The sequence below is a fragment of the Anser cygnoides genome, chromosome 18, assembly GCF_040182565.1.
Source record: "Anser cygnoides isolate HZ-2024a breed goose chromosome 18, Taihu_goose_T2T_genome, whole genome shotgun sequence".
NCBI classification, from domain to species: Eukaryota; Metazoa; Chordata; class Aves; order Anseriformes; family Anatidae; genus Anser; species Anser cygnoides.
Window position 1 is genome coordinate 6336694 of NC_089890.1, and position 18720 is coordinate 6355413.

At 47.8% G+C, this 18720-nt stretch overlaps 1 protein-coding gene across 4 annotated transcripts in view; it reads right to left on the reverse strand.

Moving 5' to 3' along the window:
* Positions 1–18720, reverse strand: part of AP2B1 (adaptor related protein complex 2 subunit beta 1) — an 80901-nt gene that overhangs the window by 11378 nt on the left and 50803 nt on the right. For 3 of the 4 annotated variants that reach the window (XM_048067998.2, XM_066979701.1, XM_066979703.1), the window contains exons 15-18: positions 13273–13314; positions 11227–11373; positions 9808–9953; positions 7093–7222 (exon numbers count right to left, since the gene is read on the reverse strand). In XM_048067998.2, the coding sequence (XP_047923955.1) occupies positions 7093–7222; positions 9808–9953; positions 11227–11373; positions 13273–13314 (465 nt within the window). The remainder of the gene's footprint in view (positions 1–7092; positions 7223–9807; positions 9954–11226; positions 11374–13272; positions 13315–18720) is intronic. The other variant, XM_066979702.1, reaches the window with a different exon arrangement.

Genomic DNA, 18720 nt, shown 5'->3' on the forward strand with positions numbered 1-18720 from the left:
GAAGGCAACTTAGCCTGTAGGAGAGACCTGGAACTGAGGTTGCGTGGGGAGGAGCCTTGACTTTCAGGAGCCATTTGAGCTCCTACTTCCTCTGAAAAATCCCAGAAGGAGTTCTCCAATTTGTCACCCGGCTGAAACACAAACCAGACCACCCTGAATGCTAAGCCAAAGAAATAAATTTGCTGCTACAAAGATTTATGCCAAGGCAAACTCCATTCACATTAAATAATTACATACATTAGCGTTCTGCTGAGCAAATCTTTTGTGCCATAGTAGCAGGTTTAGAAAGACACCCCCAAACGTCTGTAAAAATAGCTATGGGTAGACAAAGGAGGGGAATAAACCAGAAAATTCAAACCCAAGTCAGCTGATTAGACATGCACACAAGCCAGCGGACAAGGGGTAGGAGATGAACATCCCATAAGAACTCTTCCAGCAGTTGGGAAGGTCCCAGAAGTGCAAAGAACAGCAGAAAGGCAGACGTGAGAGTCTGTGGGGCTTTCTGCTTTCAGCCATCACTAAAGGTAGTAGCTTATATTTAATTCCCCAGCACAAATCAGCTTAAGATGGGATTAGTTTAAAGCCTACTGAAACCATGTAAATTATGGCGCAACCTAGAAAAAATACTGAACTGGCCCTCTGTAGCAGGGAGCTGTCTCATGCTTCCATCACTGGCGTCATACTTGGGAGCTGGAGCACCTGACGTTCGAGCTAGAGGCACCAAGATCCAGAGGGGTAAAAGCAGACTGGTGGCTGGGCTGAAGTGATTCACCTCTGCAAAATGTGATTAAAAAATACTGGGTGAGCAGCCAAAAATGCACCTCTGAATCTGGGAGGGGAGCCTGGGAAAGGACAGCAGCGTGGCCATTCGAGATGCTATGCTTGGAAACAACAGCCACGGAGATAAGCCAGAAGAGTGAAAATTTAAGCTAAACGTCTGGGAAAATTTGATAGTGAGAATTATTAAGCAGCACAAAATTCTCCTGATGGAGAGAGAAGCTCCGGTGTGCCTGAAGTATTTAAAACGAGCCTTGACAACGCTCTCAGTAAGAGGTACTGTAGCAAAACAACAAAGCAGAGCAGGGTCTACGCTGTGCGACCTAAGATCTCTCTCAAATCTGATTTAATGATTAATTGCTTTGCCTTAGAACAACAGAGATTACTTAGCTTTTGTAGCTAATTGTTGTTGCCATACAACAGAGGTTCCTTACAAGAGGGGCTGGGAAGCAGTGCCTTCTCTCTAGTCACGGTTCTAGAGGCTCACACCAAATTAATATGCTAACCCTGTCCCTGCAGTTCCAAAAATGCTATAAAAAGGTATCTGCTGACCTGCTTCTCAACTCTGCAGAAACATACTGAGTAAGCTGCTTTGGCTGTACTCAGGAGAACTACACAATTAAGATGCTCTGAAGTGTAATTTCTTCCCAGCAAAGCACAGCAAGCCACACATCAGCCTTCCCCCCCACACTGCATCGCTGGATTGAGCAACGACATCCCATGTCGCCTCGCAGGCATCTGTAATGATGCAGGAATCAGCTGTTACAAATAATTTTTGCAAACAGGAAAGGAAAACGATGCAGCCTCCCAAAACCTATAGCGCTGGGACAAGATGGGTAAGCTCTCCAAGACTAGCTTCCAGCACGAAACACCACGCACTTCTCAGAGCAGCCAGGCACGCACCGTGGTTCCCCAGATGAGGTCCAGGCACAGAAACCTGCAGATACGTGGGCAGGGGAACACATACCACGAAGTGGCTAAGAGGCTCTGCCAGCTGCTAACAGCTATCTAGGGTCGTGCCTCAGCCTCTGCACTGCCACACCAGGAGCATCCAATGCCACTTGAGGGGCTACAAAAGCAACCTCAGGCAGAAAGCAGATCCAGAGCAGTGCCTGTGAGAAACCGAGCAGCTAACAGCAGGCACGTGCCAAAAAAAATCCAGTGCTCCTTAGGTGAGAGCACGGGCCTAAGACAATCAATGACATTTGAAGTGGTATCAGTAGCTGAGAAGTCTCTCCAGGTTTGACATGCTTGAAAGGAACCTCCACTCACGTTCAATAAATGCTCCAGTCCAGACTAACTTTGCCTGGGGCTTTGCAGCTTTAACCTGTCGACCCGCACTTGAACTATTAAATCTTTAACAAGACTTCCAGCCTCAGACATTTGAGAGTTTAAACAGAAGCATTTGGAATCAAAATGGCTTTCCATCTGCAATCTTTTTGAAAGAAGAAAAAGATTACTACCTTGTGAATTTAGTCAAGCAGACTACAAAGCTTCTGAGGGATAAAAGTCAAAAGGTGCCAGATTTTCATGTGATGCTTCGCTGCTGAAAAGGTCTGAAAGCACTAGAAATTGGCACAGGGCTCCCAATTACTTACATCTTGTTTGTGGCCATCTGACTAAAGGAAACGGTACTCATAGAAGTAACCCCTGGAACATATTAGCTCACCTTGCAGCATGATCACCCTACCCTTCTGGCTTCCTTCCTTGTAGCGCAATGCTCTGATGGCCAACATACGGTATTTTGGGGAAGAAGTACCTCATAAGAACAACACTGAGTTATCTTCTTCAATAACATAGGTTTCTGACACTTTAAATCCCAGACTTGAGCGTAAGAACCAACTTTCAAAGTCAAGTCTGAAAGCAACACAGATGCTTTCCATCAGCAGCAAGTACACAACATACCCACTTGGAATCCCATTAGCACCTACACTAAATTAAGGATTTACTTCGAGTTTGGTTTTGCTTTAGAGCCTGGTAACAGCCAAACTGTTAAAGCGAGAACTCTACTCTGCAGAGTTTTTTTTTATTTTATTTTATTTTTTTACCTCTGCCAGCACAAGGTCATGGTTTATTCTGTGACAGTCTGCTCTCTGGCTGTCAGATGCCTCCAGGGAGTGCTCACTGTTTCGCTTCATTTTGTTTGACAGGTCGGGTTCTCAGGATCTATAGGCGCTTGACAGCCGCTGCCAGCCTCATGCTCTACCTACAGGCACAAGTCCCGAGCCCGGACAGTGGAGCTGTGTGTGCACAGCCAGGCTGGGTGCTGCGCCCTTGGCCGGCTGCAGGCACATCGCTTACGTCAATGGTCAGAACAGCGAGTTACTGGGGGAGGGCTGCACGCTCACGTGTGCCCGGCCGGATGAGAAATTCAAAACACACATTTGATAAAACGTGCTGCGCCATGTGCCAGACCTGTCCTCAGTCAGCAACCAGCAGCTTCCCACAGCTGAGCTAGGAGCCGGCCACAGATGTCGAGCCATGATGTGTTACTTCTGAGAGCCTGCCGGGGGTTCTCCTCTACGCTGGAATAAAACTCTTGCTTGTAAAGGCTGTTGAAAAAAATAATCCAGGCAACAAACCCAAAAAAAACCTTCCATTTTTAACTACCCAAGGCTGTTGATGGTTGGTCCAGTGAGCTTGACACAGCTCACGCAGGCAGGTATCATGCCATTTATCAAGCGGGCTCCAAAGACAATGACATCTAGTCTGGACTCGCTGCTCATGCCAGTTCTCAGCCTTGTTTTCATGGAGAGGTGATAGTGTGAAATCTGTTGCCAAGTGCTGAGGGCTCTGCATTTGTGACCCAAGATGCATTAACACTTCTCGTGAATGAGAGCTCCAACAGCTCTGCACTGCCAGTGAGAAACCGCAGAGGGGAGGAGCACAGGTGAGGAGTTAGAGCAGAGCTGAGCTTGGAAGGGTAGGTACGATCTGGTGTGTTAGCATGACTGATCTTTTCTCATTGAGGAAAGTTGTACCTTCATCTGCCTTTACGGAAATAATGCTTTGCCAAAGTCACTGGAAGAAATACAAACGTTCTGCACCTCACACTGCTTAGCAGCAAGGGAGAGGTCTGTATTTCCAAGTGTCACTTTCCAGGAAGAGATGCAGCTGGCAGATCATCCCCTTCTGTGCTTGCCAGTCCAGTCCAAAAACATTTTATGGGCATTTTATAAAACTGAAGCTGTGCTTCTTTCAGTTGTGTGTTCGATAGCTGCAACTACCAGCCCTGGTAGCTGACAGCAGGTAACACCGGGGAACGCAACGCACTGATTGTCAATTTTGAATGTTTATCCCAAGAGAACAGCAATGCTCCAGGCTCAGCCTCTCTACAGCTCCGGGGGTCCCTGCAGCTTGTTTTTGATTGTATTGACTCCTGCAAGTAGTTACCCTCTCACAAAAGAGATTATCAGCCTTGTGACATGACAGGCCAGGCTTGGTCTCGGAAACTCAGCAGGCTGGCTCCACTTCACCCTTTCCCACGGTTATGGGAGCAATTTTTGTGTACACAAATGAACAAATAGAGTATTCTGACTTCATAGCATTTCACAACCCTTGAAAGGCCATTTATTAGGAACAGCAGTAGCATAGGAGGGCTCTAATAATTCCAGGCAGTTTCTTATTCCAAATTTTGCTTTAAGACCAAGAACCATCCGGAAAGAATTACTGTTCCTCACCAATGTAAAATCCAATTTCAGAACCCATTTTCCTCTTTGAGAATTCAGCCCTACAGTGCTGTGCCCAGTCCAACTTTGGCCTTATCCTTTGAATAAATCATTGCTTGACTAGGTGTTGAACCTGAATCTTGATCTCAACGGGTCAAGAAAATTAGCATCGCTGTGTTGGGATGGGAGGGAGCAGTCTGCTCTTCGTTATCACAAGATGCAAGACAACTGGCACACAGATGACTGTTTAATTGGGAACCGTAGTTATATTTTACCTACATAAACTCCTGAAAATATTTCAGCCTTCATCTTCTTGTAAAAAGGGCTTTTTGTTAACTTGTCAAATATTTTAGTTCCTTCCCATGATTACAAGTGTTAAGATTAAACCAGCTGTACCGGGTGAAAGATTAGAAATGGTAATAAAAATAACCTGAACAAGACTTGAGTTCATTACTTCCGAAATAGTTGCCTAAGGAATGTACAACTAGCCTTTGAAGTTCTTAATTAACATGACAAAAAGTTAAAAGCTATCGGTTTGGTTACTTGAGGACTTATTTTTCTTGTTACTAAAACAGAAAAAGCCCCACTGGAATAGGAGATGAACAGAAGGTCCTCAGGTTCAAAAGCCCTGAATCTACTTCAACGTTTCCCAGCTCAGAAAAACTGCATTAAGCAAATTCAGCTTGATGAGTGTTTTGGTTCTTCAATGAATACACGGACATTTGTATTCTCTACTCCTATATTGTGCTATAAATTGTTCCCTAAGTAGGTCACCAAAATGATTTCTGAATGTTTCAAGACAGATAATTTTTACATGAACTCACAAAACAAACCCAGAGCCTTGGCTGTCAGGGCAATGACAGATCTCCATCAAACCCACTGCTGTCAGGAAAGTAAGGGGAGTGCTCTTTTTAACTTGGCATCTGCTATCATGATTCAACTCTTTGCAGAGAAATATACTATTACTCCATATGGCAGCTTCCCTAATTGTAAAAGGGCAGCCAACTTCTATGGCAATGAGGGAGCTAGCAAATTAGCAGCTAAGTCTGGCACTAATGAATGCTCTGCTGTCTCAATATAAGGTAGCTGGAGGTTTCCTCGCATGTTTTCTCTTCGCTTTGTTCTAGCAGAAGAAGCTACAAGAAACTGCGTTCTGATTCCTTTAGAGATTTAATAACCCAAATACTTCACTTCCTTCCTGATCAAAGGAAGCAGCAACTTGAGAATGCTTCATTGAGAGCATCTCTCGTGTTATGGAGGCAGATCACGTCATCTAGACTTCTGCTCCCTTCAGAGCAAGTGGTGGAGTTCACATCAGCTGACCCAGAGGCAGCGATGCAACGCATCCTCGTGACATGGATGCAGAGGGAATCCAGCTCTTCCATAAGGCAGAAGAGCCCGCTGAAGCACATGTAATTCCCTCCCTGTCCGCATGCTCCCCCAGTCGCATGACTGAGCTCAGAGTTGAGTGTAGGACTGCTCGTTTGAGCGCCAGAGAAGCTATTTCAAGCTGTTTGCCCAAAGACTCATCAATAAGTCATAAGCCCCAGAATGGAAGTCAAGAGTAGGGGAAAAAAACAGTTGCTCAGGCAGAATAAATAGTAACTTTCATTGCATTCTCAATCTAAAAAGAGAATGAGCTGCTTCAAAATATTCCCCTCTATGGACTGCTACGTTACAGGAACCCAGCCTAGTTCCCTTCTCCTGTAGGCATGAGGCAAGCGGGACGTGCTGCAGTGCACATTAACTGGATACTGGGAAAAGCATCTTGGAGGACCCACCTACACAGAGCAGGGACAGTCACGGAGTCCAACTCCAGAGCAGCTGCAGGAGATAGCAGTGGGGACAGGATTCTTCCAGGTGAGGACCGTGTCTGTCCAACAAGTGCTTCAGCTACAGCAGCCTGTGCAGGACCACTGCCCTTGAGGCATGCGAGTACTGACACAGACAGCCCCATGTCCAAACAGGGGGCAATAACTCCCTGGTCTGTCTTGCCTACGGCAGTGCCATCTGATAAAAAGCCTATTTTATGGAATGCTGTCCCCAGTTTGCACACAACAGCCTCATTAATGAAACGTGCACTGCTTATGTCACTTCTCCCCTGCCTTTCATGGGACACATCTTGTTTGCTTTGGCTTCATCTATCTGGAGGCAAGGATGTGCCAATGCCTTTGTAGAGCACCTGGAAATTAAGAGCACTAGAGAAATACTGATCACATGGCAGTTGCCATCTTTTCTGCAACTCCTTTAATTGCCCCAGTCCTTGCTGGTATTTCTCACTACCTGCTCCACCACAGGGATGTGCTCACTCTGTTCACACCAGCTCCAGTTCATAAGCCCAACCAAACCTCACGACGTGTTTACACAGATGTGTTGCTGGAGCATACATAGACCTTACACAGATACAAGCACTGGCTTTGAAGCATTTGAAAAGGCAAGTAACAAAATTCAAGAAATCTGCTTCAGAGGAAGGAACAGGAAGAAGTTTTGGCCAGACTCACAGCCCACATCTGTATAACCTTCTGGTTTTGCCTGGTTACCCTATATGCACCGGATTTTGTTTTTAGAGTCTTACTACATTGTGTTGGGATAAACAAAACAGGCTGAGCAGCTGATCTTCCCCCAGCCCAGAAGGGGCAATTCTTACCTGGAGGTTGTTCAGAGGCTCCATTTTCATGACTGGTCCCAGGGTATTGAGGGGCAGGGAGACATCAATGCTTTGGTTTGGCATCAGAGGTGTGTGAATGGCCAACGGGGTGCTCGGGATGACTCCGAAGCTACGCAAGAGAAAAGCAGAGGTGATGACAGCAGTACTGCATTTCTGGAGAGCCCCAGACTGACTTTATGAGGACAACACCTCTACACCTTTTTGCCAAGCACAAGCTGGCTCACCTGCCCTCTCCTGAGCTGCCCTTGCTATTACTCCAGGAAAAGGAACACAGCTGACTGCACCATGGCAGATACTCAAAGCAGGACAAAGCAGAGAAAAGTGAACCAGGGCGGTCTCCCTGACAATGTGCACATCCTGCTCAGGGAAGCAGCATCTGGGAACAGTTCAATCACCTGCATGACAATAGACCGTGTGCTGAGCAGCAGACTGCACAGCAAGGAGCGGCATTTGGACTCAGAAGGAGGAAGCAGGCTCAGGCCTCTGGGCTCTCTCTTGAAGAGCTGCAGAGCACTAGGAGTGGAGTACATCACACACCGCATGGCTGTTTATTATCGGGAGCTATGGAAGAAGGAACTGAAGCTGATACAGAAACAAATACATAAGCAAGGAGGAATATGTGGTTTGTAACAGAGCACTGCAGAACAAATAAATCAACGAGCTGGTTGTCTGGTCCCCAGTGGCAGTGCCTGGACTTAATCCTGGCTCTATTGCTTAGTTCGAGACTCTTTTAGCTGGGGACACACACCACAGCAAAGCAAATGTTTGCTTGCCTCTTAAGTCCAAGTGGCACTTAATTCCACAGGCACCTCTGCTTAGTGTAGAGAAGAGGAAAAGTAGCTAACATCTAGCGTAACACTTCTGTACAATGTCAGGGCTTCTTTTCAAAAGCACGTGGAAGTGCAGATGCATGAGATACTTCGGGTGCCTACTTCTGATCGTGTTTCTCTTTAGCAGTACTCACATTAACTCAGAGGTGATAGAGCACTTATAGGAACAAAGATGTATAGGTGTGGATTTTTATTTCAGGCACCGAAAACTGATTTTGTCTTTGCACAAAGCCAGCTGCACATGTACTGATTATGTCACTCCTTCTGAAACCAGCAGATGCACCATTCTCGGTTCTCCTCAGTTTTCAGCTCTTGGGAGCTGAAAAGAGAACACTGTCAGCAAGGGCCTAGCCATGTGATTTGCTGTCTGCAGCTGTTTCACCTTGGGAGACAAAAGCCCTGGTGTTTTTCCTTATTCTCTGAAGGGAAAGAAAGTTGCATTTTCCTACTAAGTGGCCGTGATATTACAGCACACTAGAGCTCTAGCTTTTTTTTCCCTCCCCCCATGCTTTATCCCAAGACTGCAGTGAAGGTGATTAGTAGCAGCAGGAACAGAAACTTCCCCATCACAAGCCTTAACGGTTAAACCCAGAGCCAGTCCACCGCAACTCTTTCCAACACAGACACAGTGGAAAATGGTGACACGAGAAAAGTGTTTGTAGAAGAGTAAATAGTAGTAGATTATATACAAAGCGTGTGCTGATATGCTGCAAAAGAAGGAACTGCTTTTTTCCTGTACAGTATTTAAACTTACATCCTTGAGAAGCACCACGTAGGTGTGGCTAGAACACAGCTTGATGTATAGGGAAAAATCAAACGCAAAACGCCTTTTTTTCCCAGGCCAATTTGCATGAAACATTCGCATATAGCAGCTTAACAAAAACTCTCCAGAAAATACAGCAGTCCAGGGAGAACATTTACTAAGAGTTACGTAGCATAATGTCTTTTGTAAGTAAATATTATTCGTCCCAAGAAATCCCAAATTTGCAAGGCTAACAGTGATATTAAAGAGATGGTTTCAGCGGACTTTCTTTACAGAGAACCCTCTTCCTGTGAAGGGATCACAAGATACTCCTTACAGCCTTGATAAGAATCAGCCCAATCCTCAATGCACTGCTCACAACAATCTACAACAAAGCACGCTACGTGCTCTGTGACTGGGAAGGATACTTATGGGAAGGCACTGGGGTTGCACTGCCATGTCACATCTCTTGGCTAGGATGTGTTTCCGAGAACAATTTGTATATTCTAAACACTGAAGTGGCTGTTCCTTCTGACAAAGTCATTTTGCTGCCAATTACTGGAAAAACATGTGCCGTAGGCTCTTACCTTGCAACTTCTTCATTGACAAATAGCTTTATTAATGAGACCTGTACTTCCAGACAGTTTGAGGGGCAGCACAGCAATTAAGTCAGGAGGTAAAGGCATTTGGGATTGGTACTTGTGCAGCTCAAATGCTTTCCTGTTTATGCTCTCACTTTCCTTAGGGCACTTACTGGCTATAAAACCACTAACCTGCCTAACAACTCAAGAGGTGGCTTTAAAACTCTGCAGAGATTAAATGGGGAAGATGCTGCTTCAAAGCCAGGAGAATGATGGGACCATCTCCTGCCTGTCTCCTCAGTGGAGGAAGGCTGCAGTACCAGGACAACTGAAAAACACCATGGATTTATCAGTTTGTGTTTTCATCTCTCTCACTCAACTGTGGTGGAATGAAGAGTTCAGGCTGTATCACCCAGCTGTTTCCAGGACTGTATTACACACCCACATAAAAGGTGGCAGTATCTAGCAGTGCAGACAGACTCCTGTCATAGGAACGTGCAAGCTTTTTTACGATAGCAGACAAAGTGTATTGATTTCTTACCTGTTCTTGTTGAACTGAATGGCAAAGTCGGTCATGTGCTGCAAAGCCTTGTTGGTGAAGTTCATCTCCATGTAGATGTGTCCCTGCCTGTGACTGAATGTGCCGGAGATCTCCAATCCTTTAGCTTTCACTGCAGGCAACCAAACCTGGAACACAGGAGACCTCACTCGGCATGAGAAGTATAGCCTGAAGACAAACAAGCACGGTTTTCCTAACAGGAAAGTCTTCAGTTAGGAAATCCTGCTACCTTGGCACATTAAGCCCACAGATGCTAAAGAAACTACAAGGAAGATACAATGTGGGGTGCTGAAAGGATCAAGCTCACCAACGAGAAATTAGCTTGCTGCTCCTAATGCATATTTGTTCACAGCATTCACGTAGGAATTTAAGTATATCATTGGTGTGCACAAGAAACAGTGAAAGCTTGTGTCCATCACACTAACGGGAGACTTACCGTGTCTACTGATGGACAGGCTTCTCCAAGGATTTGTTGGGCTATTAGAGGCAGGACAATACTAAAGTTTGTACCAAATAAAACCACAGGGCCAATACTATTAGCTGTTTGTATTCTGGATTCCCAAATAATATTTGTGGAAAAAAAAAACAACAAACAATCGGATTTGAGTGGTTCAGATAGAAATATTTAGCTCAGAATTAGTGGGTTCTTTTGTACTTGGTCTTATACAGTACACAACCAAGCAGATACACACCAAAAGTTTTGAGTATGCTTTGCAGTATCCTATGAATTCTAGAATCTCTGGCTGACTTTAGTTTATATGCCCCTTGACTATTTAATAAGAGTGCAAATTTTTGTTTATTCCCTTTGAGGCATGGATGGCTAACCCTGAACTTGCTGTGGTTGCTCCACAGCCTGTTACCAAAACCAAGCTCTGTGTATCTAATGAACGCTGCAGAGCTCTGTCGCTAACAGAGCATTTATCTGCATTACATTGTGGAGTGCTCATCCCAAGCACGAGTTTATCTTCAGCATCATGTTCGATTCCTGCGAATAAACGAGTCTTCCAGGAAAACTGTAGCTAATGGTATCCTGCCCTCAGTGTCCTGGCGAAGCATGATGAGAAAGTAGGTCTCCAAAAAAACTTGTCCGATAAAATTGAAATTCGCACAGCTGCTATATGCTATTCTTTACAGTAATATTGTTACATGAAAAATGAAGGAGCTGCTAAAGAAAAACAAAAATAACAACAAAAAAACAAACCAGAAGCATGTAACTAATACTGTCTCCTACAAACCACTACTCTGTCCAGGAAAAACCTAGGGCAAACATAACGCAAAAGAATTGAACAAAGATGCCCCGATAGCACCTGAGACCAACAACTGAGGGGACATGTGAGCAGTTTCAGTCCCTGCAGCCCAAGGTATGGCAACATACTGAGGTTGTTCTTTTCCCTTACGTACAGACTTTGGAGCCACATATCCTCCAGGAGCCATGCCTATACCAGACGAGAGTTCGAAGAGATCGTTGAGTCCACTGCTCACCACAGCTGGGGTGGGTGAAGGGGCAAAGGTGGCTGGCACAGAAGAGGGAATGTAGGTCTGCCCCACCTGGAGGGGTTAAAAAGAACACGCACCGATTAACATCACATATGAAGAACACTATTTATTAAATAAAGCATGAACTTGGGCAAAATCCTAAATATTTTAAAGCCGTTTGCAGCTTCCCTGCAGAATTATCAATAGTGCTAAATAATGCATTTGAATTCGAAAGCTCTTGGCAACTAATCCCTACGCTCGGCTGTCACCTCAACCATGCAATAGCTTTCACATCATTTTTATAGTTCCAGTAATCTATTCCCACCATAGAGAAATCTTTCTTCTCCATTGCTCCTTCCTAAAAAGACAGTGTGCTTTATGGATCTACCCTACATAAGCCCAGGGAAAAGACAAGATGCTTCAAATCTTCCCTCAATTGTACCAGTCTTCGGGAATCTGCAAGATTTTGCATATCCAGAGATAGCAAGGGAGGCAAAACTATATCGTGTACTCCCACCCAAAGCAAGAGCTCTGCATTCTTAGCACTGTGGTTCAAAAGGTCCATTGCATGAAGCAGAACCAGCGGTCTCTGCCTGCCTGGGGACAACATTTCTGCAACAAGGGCAATCCTTCCCCCTGGACTTCAAAGAGGACACCAAACTTGGGACATTAAGCCTCAGGTGCCCAGCTCCTAGGGGGATGATAACACCCAAGTTACACTTCCAAGTTGTCTTACTGTGAGCAGGAAGAATTAAGTGCTTGAGGACAGGATTCACCAGTCAGCAGCCCAGAACAGGCAGAATGACCAAGGCAGGCAGCAGGAAATACTGGTGCTGGGTCTGAGATCTCACTCCTATTCTGTCCTTGGGAACCTACCTGAGACAGGGCGTTTTACAACCAACCCTTTGGACAGGGAGGAGTGGCGGTTTTAGGGAACTGGGTGGTGGGTTTATGCTGGCCCAGGAAAGCAGAAACCTGACTTTGGAGGTGTGATCTCTGCAGAGTAAACATCTCCCATATTCTGGAGCGTGCTGCCTGGGGGCTACAGGCAAACCGTGCCACAGGCTCTCCTCTGCCCTCATGCCGAAGTTAGACAGGAATGCAAGAGTCGCAGGGAAAGGAGCAGAGAGAATGACTGCAGCCACAAGAAGTGTTTCAAGGGCCCTCCTTCCAGAACTGAGCATGCTTTTCTCATTGAATTACTGGCTACACAGTGCTAGGAGGAGGGACTGGAGCTTTCTCTGGGAGATTGCTTTTGACCATGGGTTGGAGGCACACTCCCTCCTGCCTGCTGTGTCTCCAAGCCATTTTGCATCATTTTCCAATGCTTTCCTGAAAGAAGCTGGTACGCATTTGAAGCCAAGGGTGCTTTGAAGCAGCCTGGAAGTCTCCCATATCCTGGGCAAGTGCTCAAGGCACTAGGACGCTCTCAGAGCACAGGCACAGAAAAGGAAGCCGGCGGCAGGCAGAGCGCAGCGCTGACTGTGCATGGTAGGAAAGCTCAGAGCACCTCTATGGGATCCTGATGTCCAGGAAAAGTCGTATGTGGCTTTTGGGAGGAGAAAAGCTACTCAGTTCTGACAAGCCCGTAGTGACACTGGGTTAGGGTTACAACAGAACAGGCTGTATGAGCAGGCAAGTTAGCACCTTTGGCCTTTCAGCTGCCAAAGCAGTTGCACGTGGATTGGGAGTACCAAAATGTTAATGCTGGTGCTCAAACTAAAAGCTCTGAGAGAGAAGAGCTAAGCAGAGTCAACAGCTCTGGCCTTGGCTGCTCTTAGGAGAGCCCAGGTGACAGCTTGACTCAAAGCAACATAGGTTGGGACCTTTGGGTTTTGGCTCCGGTCATCCATTTTCAAACCTCTCCAGGGATTTGAGCATCTTCCCGCACATAATGGGTAAGGATGGGTTTAAAAACCCCGAGCTCTGAGCAGCTTTTTAAGTTGGGGAAAAAAACGGAATGGCACTTACTGCCGGACTTCCTCCAATGCCCCCGCCAAGGTCACTGCCAAGCTGAAAGAGAGAAGGAGAGAGAGGAGAGAAAGACCGAGTTCATTTAAGCCGAGGGTCAGACGGCCGGAGCAGAGCTCGCTCGGCTGCACCGCTGCGAGCGCGTCTCCCTCACTGGCCACGTACAGGACAGACAGAAATGCAATGATGGGAAAGCACAGGGAACAGAGGGGCTTTTTTTAGCTGTTTTGTGAGCAGAGCTGTTTGGAGAAGTACCCCCTACACCTAGCTGCAGAAAGGAGGAGCGTTTGCCAGGTTAATAAAACCAAACCCTCACTCCCTCGTGCGCCTGTCATCTGCCCCGCAGCCTGCGCAATCCGCCACGTTTCACGCATCAGCGCTTCTCCTTCAGCCCACAATGCTGGCTGCCAGCAGTCCCGAGCAGCTCTACAAAACCCAGTGGGGTAACTGTGAAAGGGAATAAAAATAAACCTGACAGGAAGCTCGCTTCCTGAACGCTTTATTTTTCGAGGGAACAGCTCCGAAGGACGGCAAAACCACAATGCGCCTCGCTGCATCTCGCTGCCACGCGGCTCTTCTCAATGACCAGGAACAAAGGGAAGGGAACGTAGCTGCTCTCACCGAAGCCCATTTAGATGAGCTTTGTTTTCCCTTTGAAGACTGCTGCCCCTCCCTTGGGGAAGGCAAAAGCAGCCTCCTAACCTAATGGGCCACTCGAATAGTGGAGACCTGGCAGCGCACTGGGGTGTTTCGGTAATGGTCTCTGCTGAGCTGCACAGACGCATTTGGAGGCAATTGGAATAGCTGCTGAACCCACCTGCACGTCCCCCATGAACACTATAACCTCTCTAGAGCCCGTCTCCCAGGCCATCCTGCAGCTGCCCTACCATGAACTCTCTTTGCAAAGCACCTGAACCACTTTCTCAGTGACAAAGCCCGTTTTTTAAACATCCGCACCATTCCAGGCACTTGAGAGATTTCAGTGCTCAGGACAGACGCCAAACCTGGCTACAAGTGCTGTTGGCGGGTACAACATCACTCCCGTGAATATTTATAAGGCACTCGACAGGTGACTGATAGCCAGGAGAGCAAGCACAGACCTGCAGCAGTTACTCACTACAGAGACATCTCCAGGACTGTGTCCTAGGCTCTTGCTCAGGAGACCACAGCACTTTTTGCCTAGCGCAGCTTTTTGTCACGTTCAGACATGGATCATGCTGTGATGACGTGTGTAGGAAGAAGTGAGACCAGGGGGTGAGGGTTTTTTCCCTTTTTTTCCCCACTGTGGGTCTCAGTTTATACCTACCTGAGGTCATAGGGAATTTTATAGGAGGTCCCTCATTGTCTGCAACTGCCGCCTCTCCGCACACAGCCCCAGCCTCTCGCTGCCTCTGGCAGGGCAGCGCAGAGTCCAGTTTTTCTTCGCTTACTTAGATGACAGATAAGAGAGAGCGATTCCAAAGTCAAAAGAAGGATCAACTGGACCAAAGAAAGCCAGCCAGAAGATTCAAATCCAATTAATACCGAGCTTGTAAAATAGCACTGATTACACTGTCAGGTCTCTGACTGAGACAGCCTGGCAGAGCACAGTTTTGTTCTACAGACTGCTCTTCAGCCAAGATGTTTTTAGAGGAATAGATCAGATCATTTACGCCTTGTTACTGGCTCACTAAGGAGTAATAAATGCATCTATTACACCTCATCTCTATTCACAGTCTTGCACACAGATGAACTTCACACTTTATGCTGACAGGCAGTGAAGTCCAGAGGAAAAAAACCTGTAAATAATCCAGTTCATTTCCAGATGACTGTATGCATGGAGGATTTCTGGTACTGTTGTCTGAGGCAGGAAAAAGACTGGTTTATCAGGCAGCAAGCATTTCACAAAGGGTATTATGGAAATGACGGAATAACTCTGCATAATCGAGCCAGATGTTAACTGTTCTGCCATTTCCTACTACACTCACAAGAGGCTGCAGGTTAGGAATCCAGCCTTGAAGAAACACTGGTATCTCCGTGTGCTCACTGCAAGCAAGGGAAGGAGAGACTCATGGCGTTCCTCAAGCTATCTGTCAATCTTCCATTTTCCCTGGCTGTCAAGCCTTGGGGTAAGAGTAGAACCTGAATTTGTTGCTTGCCCTGAGTCAAGTCTCCAGCTCTCACTCCCTACAAGGAGGAGGAAAAATTCATTGGCTCAGAGAATTTATCACAAGCCTCCTTACATCCCTAGATCGCACCCAGCATCTTTGCTTCATGGTAAAAAGAAGAGCTCTTGGTGATGCCGGGAAGCTCTGACCTGCTGCCACTGCAGCCCAGCTCTGCTCCTCAGGGGGTGTGCGCGCAGGGGTCTGCCACCCTCGGGGCTCCTGTGCTCAGGACCGAGCGCTGCTGGTGGGTGGCACGAGGCTGCACAGTGAGCTCCAGGGGGCGGGCAGCTACAGAGCTGGCTCTGCCTGGGCAGCGAAAGGAGAAGTGACAACATATTGACGTAGAGATTTAAGGGGGAAAAATAAAGAATACAACATGTTCCACACCAGGTCTGGGCTGTGCTGCCCATCGCAGCGGCACAGAAGTCTCTTTCCCCATCTTTCTTGCCTGTCGCCCTCCCGCAGCACCTGGTTCAGAAACTACAGGTGCCGAGCACCCAGTCCGCCAAGACGCCTCGGAGCTAACTTTCCTCCAGCCTCCAGAGGCTGAAGAGATGGTAGCAGCGACGTGAGCACGAGGGGAGGAGGAAGACAGAGGGAACAGGAACCAATTACCCACTGAGCGTCTTCTCCCATCTGTAGTGAGAGGCAGAAGAGAAGAAGCAGATATTAGTCAGGCGTGAGGCGATGCTGAACCAATTCCCAAGGGCTGGCCGCTCTGCTTAACCGTTTCCATTCATCCGTTAGGCAGCCGCTCCTGAAGGAGAGAGGCTGTGATCCTGCCTGCCACGAGAGCAGATTGCCATGAGGTCAGGACCGTGACAGCACTGTTGTGAGCCCTGCTGGGATGAGTGCTTGCTGTGATGCGGAGCGGTGAAGGACGGCTGCTCTAGCTCGGGATGGTCCAGGGTCAATGGGCGGCTTGGGGTTGGGAGCTTGCAGCACCACAAAACCCCAGTCCTGAGCCCAAAGCTGGCAGGCTCACCTCTTGGTAAAGAGCACAGAGCCTCTGTCTGCGATGATAAGCAGGGGACAAACACGGAGCCCTGGCCACCCGACACAAAGCCCTTCAACAGGGCGTTTTCTTTAGTCCCACCACAGCTCCAAACCACCCTGCCACGACAGCGCTCGAGCAGCCACGTGGATTTGCAGGAGAAGCCAGGCTTGCCCTGCATCAACAGGACCAGCACCAGCACCTCTTCCCAGCCCACATCGGTGTCTTCACTTCGCATTAGTTGGCTCGGATGGCGTCATGGCTGCTCTGCTCTGAAAGCACCTGCCCCACGACTTCAGCTGCTGCGTGCAGTTATCCTGACTTACGAACTCCAGCACTGCTGGAGTTACTGCATCAGAAGGGTTTATTTGCATTTTAACAGTAGCTTGTAACGAAGTGACTCTGCTGAAGTGTTCATGTGATCCGGAGGGGTTACAATCCCTTCTGCAACACGACGTGAGATATTTGGAGCTTCAAGAAATAACGGGAAGGAGGAGCCAGGGGACTGACACTGCAACCACCATGGCTCAGCGACCAGGTTGCCTTGCATCTGCAGCACAGCCAGAGCTTTCCAAGCAGCTATGCATTTCATGGAGTGATAATTCACAGGTTAAAAGGAGACAAGTGCTGCCTCCCCCCTCCTTCAGACCCCAAACCAAGAGTTAAGCTCAAGGAGCTGGCTGAGGGCATGCACTCAAGAACATCGCAGCGAGGAACACCAGGCACTTACTGAACAAAAGTCAGGTGGAAGGGCTGACCCGAGCTGAGAGCAGAGCTGCTAGCAGGTCGCTTGATCTGGGCTAATCCTGCTCAAGACATCTTCTTAACTGCAGGCCTGACCGTGCACAGACTGACCTCCCGGTGGGCTGCAGGTATCTTGTTGCAGACTCGGCTGTGGCTCTCACACAGACATTTTCAGTACCTTGCTTTCTGCCTCTTGTCTGTTTTTGTGCCGCCAAGGCAGGCTCGCAGAGCAGGACAGCTGCCCAGACCAAAGGTGGTGGAGGACAGGTCACACTGCTGGTGCTGCAGCCACCAGCTTCATTAGCACTTGCTTTGCTGCTAATGCTTTGCCTTGCTGAATGATTTCCATCAACAAATGAAATTAAATACTAACTATTTGGGTTTTCTGAAGTGTAAAAAAGCAACTCCCCAAAGCTCTAGCAGTCCTACTACAGTAACAACTTGCATAGCCTTTAATAAGACATGAATGAGCGACCCACCAGAAGAGCTCCTTTTCCATATCAGCACTGCTCCAGCAACGGCCATGTGCCCTTTGTCAGAAATCCTAACAGATGTCCTTTGTAGCTCATCAAACCAGAACAGCCTGGATGAAAGGAGACGCTCAGATCACTGTGGGAGGCTGGAGGAGAGCCCTGGGGAAGCATCACATCCGCTGCATAAATGGATTTTGGGTCTGAGCTACCATAGCCACACTCACACTGTAGTTCCAGGAACAGGTAAATGAAGCAACTTTCTTAAGATTATACACAGCAAGTCACTTGCAGAGCCAGCACAAGAATTTGGCACCCAGGGCAGACTGGGGGCTGCTGTTGGGCTTCCACAGCCAAGTGAGGCTCCCTACTCTGAGCAAGTGAAATAACTCAGCAGCATGTTTTCAGAATAAACCACCACTGAGGCCCTAATCAACCTGAACGAGCCAGGTCTTGTCCACGGAGGCCAAGCTTTGGCCTCTCCACTTGAAAGCAGTCGGACTGGGAGGGATCACACCAGTCGCCTCTGCTCCCCAGCCGCTGGGATCAGCAGGCACTTGGGACTGGAGAAGCAGGGATTTCTTCCCAGGCTGCCAAGCCTGGAGCCCGGGATGCCTCGCAAGAGAGGGCGAGGTGATGCTCAGCTCCCAGCCCCAGATCACACTTCAGGGCAAGCAGAGCGCTGGGACACAGCCCTAAATCATGCAGGGGAGACAGTTGGGGTCAGACCTCCAACATCCAACCTGATTACACAGAGGGCAGCAGCTCCACCGAGAACAGCCCGCAGCGATCACGGCAGCGCAGGTATTACAGAACACGTGGATATTACAGAACGTGGATATCCAGTGTTTATCCAACAGCCTTACAATTTGGGACATAAATCAATCTCACGAGCTGCCAGCCTTGAATCAATAATACTCTTGTAGATGAGTGGGTAGAGTATTAAATAAAATCCTTACATAACAGACAATCCAAGCCCGTCCATTCCTACAGATTTACTGCTCTGCCTCCGAGTTTCGAGCCAGCCCCTTTGGCTCCCTGCCACAGCGCCCAGCTCCCGTTAAACGCTTGGCTCACGGCGAGCCGCGCGGTG